Source organism: Vigna radiata, chromosome 7, assembly GCF_000741045.1.
Source record: "Vigna radiata var. radiata cultivar VC1973A chromosome 7, Vradiata_ver6, whole genome shotgun sequence".
NCBI classification, from domain to species: domain Eukaryota; kingdom Viridiplantae; phylum Streptophyta; class Magnoliopsida; order Fabales; family Fabaceae; genus Vigna; species Vigna radiata.
The window spans coordinates 26,702,364-26,707,031 of record NC_028357.1 but is presented as its reverse complement, the minus strand read 5'-3'; the positions used below and the strand labels follow the sequence as shown (position 1 = coordinate 26,707,031).

Sequence of the window (4,668 nt, the reverse complement as noted above, 5' to 3'; positions counted from 1 at the left end):
TTAGTAAGGGCAGATATGACAACATAAATGAAGGGAGAGGGGTATTTTCAGAAGGGGGACCAGAGGTGAAAACTTCAAAAGTTTGAAAACTAAAAAATCTTAACAATAATGATTCTGTAATGCATATCAAGCAACTTTCTTTTTATACACAGTTTGCTACTTATGACTATTTATATGTATGCCCACTTGATAAAGTATGGAAAATCTCGAACCAATTAAAGTTGATGGAGTGAGTATGTGAGCTGGACCCGGTAGTTTGCTCATCACAAATTTCAAATATCCTTTCATACATTTAACCACTATAATTGACCTCTGCTCTTGCTTCAATACTTTTCACATATTTTTGAACGATGTTACACTCACTTATTCTTGGCCGATGACATTGACAGATAAAAAGTAAAGTACTCTGGTAATCATAGTAATTAAAATTGATCTCATTTTTTTTTCTAGTAGTGGTTAACTTCACGTCTTCATTGAAGACTGACATATTGAAGAGGTCACATTAGGACACAATATCCCATCCGTTGGGTGTAATATAAAGCTAGTTAATTTATTTATTAAACTAAAAAAAAACAAGTAAGTCAATGACCGGGATTTCATTTATAAAATTAAAAATATTCCATCATTTGTGCAAAACTTAAGTATAAAAAAATAATGTAAGAAAGTGGTTAGCAATGAATAAGATAGTGTATGGTCTAATAGGGGATTATTGTCTTTTGAAATTGTTTTAAGGAGAAACCTCATGGAAGACATTTCCCTTTTGTTGATGAGAGTGAAATTGTGATCTGATGATTCGTAGAAAAGAAAAAGAAAGAAGGTTTGGTAAAGGAGGGAAAAACGATCCAATGTGATCCCCTTTTTAGGTCCATTTGTCCGCTTCGAGTTTGTGGATTCCATTCCATTCCGTTTCACTTTTATTTTTTATTTTTTTATTTTTATTTTGTTAAAGTTTCAGCTGTTGTTTTCTTTCATAAAACCTCAACAGAAAGCACAAACAAACAATTTATTTCATTCTCATCTTCCCTTTCTTTTTTCCAATTGGTAGTGCAAGTCAAGTCCATTTCAGTCCCTGCAACACTACCACAACTCTGGGTATTATCCCCCCCACATTTTGCATCTGTCCAGTCTAATCTTTCCTATTCGCAAAATTTTCAGCGTCTCCGTTCCCGCAAATCTTCACATGCTCATGGATCTGACTGTCCAGTAACCTAAATAATAGGAACTCCCGGAGAACACCAAAATCGTATCTTATATTTAATTTCCAGGGAAAAATGTCATCAGCGGAAAAACCCAGTTCCAAAGGGCAAGCGTGGTTAGACTGAAACTTATTGGTTTATGCACATCCACTTTCTTCAACCTTTTTTCTCTTCTCACATTTCTACTCTGCAGGTTCTGCACAACGGGATTGCCGAGTGACATTGTGGTGGAAGTTGATGACATGACATTCCATCTCCACAAGGTAAGCCTCAACATACAGAGTATCAAATCTCTCACACACATGCCACATGGGTACATTTCCACTTCCAGTACCGACAATAATCCGTACTCCAATCTCTGAAATTTGTCTCTGATACCTATTTCAGTTTCCTCTCATGTCCAAAAGCCGAAAGCTCCACCACCTTATAACGCAGCAAGAGGCAGCGACTCATTCCTCTGCCCCACAGCAGCCGCAGCAGCAGCAGCAAGAAACCGAAGACGAAGACGAAATCGTTGAAGACCAGTGTCACGTGACGTTCTCGGGCTTCCCCGGCGGCTCTGAGGCCTTCGAGATGGCCGCCAAATTCTGTTACGGCGTCAAGATCGACCTCTCCCCGTCCAATGTGGCAGCGCTCCGGTGTGCCGGCGAGTTTCTCGAAATGACAGAAGATTACTCCGAAGACAACCTCGTTTCCAAGACGGAGAGGTTCCTCTCGCAGCACGTGCTCAAGAGCCTCAAGGACTCCGTCAAAACCCTAAAATCTTGTGACTCCTTGATGCCTATGGCGGAAACGCTTGGAATCACGCAGAGGTGTGTTGATTCTGTGGTTTCCAGAGCTTCGTCCGCGGATCCTGCATTGTTCGGATGGCCGGTGAGTGACGCTACTACTGCTTCCAAACAGGTCCTCTGGAATGGAATTGACGGTGCAGGAAGAAGAAAGGCCGGCGCCGGTCACGGCGATTCTTGGTTTGAAGATCTGGCGCTTCTGCGTTTGCCTCTGTTCAAGAGATTGATTCTTGCGATGAAAACTGCGGAGCTGAGTCCTGAGATTATTGAAACCTGCGTGATGTATTATGCTAAGAAGTACATTCCTGGTGTTTCAAGATCGAATCGGAAGCCGTTGCCGTTACCTTCGTCGTCGTCGTCCGTTGCTACAGAAACGGAGCAGAAGGAGCTTCTGGAGACGCTGGTTTCGAATCTTCCGCTTCAGAAGAGTTCGAAGGCCGCAACAGCGACGAGGTTTTTTTTCGGATTGTTACGAACGGCGAATATACTGAGCGCTTCGGAAGCCTGCAGAGACGCGTTGGAAAAGAAGATAGGATTGCAGCTCGAAGAAGCCACGCTCGACGACCTTCTCGTGCCGAGTTACTCCTACCTGAACGAAACGCTTTACGACGTCGAGTGCGTGGAGAGGATTTTGAGTTATTTTCTGGAAAGTTTAGAGGCAAGAAACGCCGCATCGAACGAAGACCCCGCAGCGAGGTCGCCGGCGCTGATGCTCGTTGGAAAACTCATCGACGGGTACCTATCGGAGATAGCTTCCGACGCGAATCTCAAGCCGGAGAAGTTCTACAATTTCGCCATCTCGCTTCCCGACGAGGCAAGACTCTTCCACGACGGTCTCTACAGAGCCGTCGATGTGTATCTGAAGGTACCGAACAACCGATTCCATTGGCGTTAATTACCATTTTTCTCATTTGATGGAGTTGTCAATAATGTTGATATTCACTTCTGCAGGCACATCCGTGGGTCTCGGAAGAGGAGAGAGAGAACATTTGCGGATTGTTGGACTGTCAGAAGTTGACGCTGGAGGCGTGCACTCACGCGGCGCAAAACGAGAGGCTTCCGCTGCGCGCGGTTGTTCAGGTGCTGTTCTTCGAGCAGCTTCAGCTTCGACACGCCATCGCCGGAACGCTGATGGCTGCGGAGGCGGCTGCCGAGCCTGGGCGGCAATCGGCGGTGCTGGAACGGGAAGCAGAGGAAGGCGAAGAAGGGTTAGGGTTAGAGCACGTGCAGGAAGGGAACGGCACGTGGCGCGTCGCGGTTAGGGAGAATCAGGTGCTGCGCTTGGACATGGATAGCATGAGGACGCGGGTTCATCAACTGGAACGCGAGTGTTCCTCGATGAAGAGAGTAATCGCCAAGTTTGATAAGTCCGGCGGAAGCGACGGCCGTGGCGGCGGTTGGAGGGCGTCGCTGGGGCGGAAGTTTGGTTGCAAGTTTAAAACTCAAGTTTGTGATTCGCATGAGTCAACGGCTGTCGATACCCGCAAAGGGCGCCACCAGCAGCAGCAGCAGCCGCAGCAGCAGCCGCAGCAGCATCCCCATCATGAATAGTCACCATGTTACACTTCCTCCTCTCACGTGAGAATCATTGTTGGAGTAAATGTCATACGGGTCCCCACTTGTAACTCTTCATTTTTTTTTTCTTTAATTTTCCATAAATTTAATTTTAATTGATCAATATATAGTTTTACTTTCTAAAATTTGAGATGAAGTTTTATATCGATATAATTCTATTAATTGAAACTTAAAATAATGTTGGTTGATATGCTTTATAAATTAATTTGAGTTGATAAGATGTTTGTTTTTGCCATGGAGTTACAGTGCACCAATTATTGGGTTTAAATTGTTGGAGGAGATAAAGTTTTGAGGTGATGGCGATGTGGGGAGAAACACAAGACATTCATAATAGGGTATGAATGATAGTGGGTGGCATGGTGGAGACAGCAAATAGGTAATGGAAAATTCTTCGAAGTTTGTGTGATTATTATTGTTGGTTGCAGTACTGAATCACACTCATAATTGCTTCTAATAAAAGGCGGGGTTATGCTAAAGTGCTTTTCCCAAACTGAAAGTACTAATGATCATGATCCGCAGAAACAGCTACAAAGGCTTCTCCACTTTCTGGGTTTCACGCTGGACTCATAATTGTCTTTGCTTCCATTTCTCCTTCGTTTGGGTTCCTTAATTCTATACCCATCATTATTACGCAACGAAGTTTTTAGTCGCAAATTTTGACCTTTCATCTTTTGTTATTCTTGTTGTTGACTTCAATATTGAATTGGAAAATAAAAACAATTGTCAAGCTGGCAAACATGAAAATGACCTTTCTATCTCCATTATTTTCAAGGATTTTGATTAAAATAATAAAAATAACAAATTATGTATAAAAGTGTTAAATTTGTTTTTGTTACTTAGACTACTCTAACAAGATAACGGATGCTTCCATAACATTATTAGCAAGGCTCATTTTCCTGTTTAAATTTAAACACCTAAATACTGTCTAAACTAAATATCTTCAAAAATTTAATTAAAACTTATATATTCTAACGCTTTAATGCTTTTATTCTAGTTTTTCAGTTTTCGAATTATCCGTCTCTGTTTTGACAAATCCAAGATGACTTCATTGAAAACATATTTTTTTAGTATAGATTAAAATCTATATTTCTTTGAAGAACGAAATTTAA

General features: G+C 42.2%; 1 protein-coding gene across 4 annotated transcripts; it reads left to right on the top strand.

Annotated features, from left to right (window-relative positions):
- Window positions 1-826: 826 nt before the first annotated feature.
- On the top strand, window positions 827-4,273 carry LOC106769102 (BTB/POZ domain-containing protein At5g66560). 4 transcript variants are annotated; one of them, XR_002668547.1, is made up of 5 exons: window positions 827-1,312; window positions 1,390-1,459; window positions 1,584-2,849; window positions 2,936-3,935; window positions 4,020-4,272. XR_002668547.1 is itself a non-coding variant. In XM_014654581.2 (4 exons), exons 1-4 carry the CDS (start codon window positions 1,272-1,274, stop codon window positions 3,533-3,535), a joined length of 1,974 nt encoding a protein of 657 aa, XP_014510067.1. In that variant the 5' UTR covers window positions 827-1,271; the 3' UTR covers window positions 3,536-4,273. The 4 variants fall into 4 exon arrangements, 2 of the variants coding, with proteins under 2 accessions (XP_014510067.1, XP_014510066.1); XR_002668548.1 differs by having other exon boundaries at window positions 4,079-4,271; XM_014654581.2 differs by having other exon boundaries at window positions 827-1,309; window positions 2,936-4,273.
- The last annotated feature ends 395 nt before the right edge of the window (window positions 4,274-4,668 follow it).

Excerpts from the sequence above, each read along its gene's own strand:
- LOC106769102 (XM_014654580.2), top strand. The coding sequence starts at position 1,272 with ATGTCATCAGCGGAAAAACCCAGTTCCAAAGGGCAAGCGTG. Across the intron at positions 1,313-1,389 it reads AGTTCCAAAGGGCAAGCGTG|GTTCTGCACAACGGGATTGC; the intron begins GTTAGACTGAAA and ends TCTACTCTGCAG. Across the intron at positions 2,850-2,935 it reads CCGTCGATGTGTATCTGAAG|GCACATCCGTGGGTCTCGGA; the intron begins GTACCGAACAAC and ends TCACTTCTGCAG.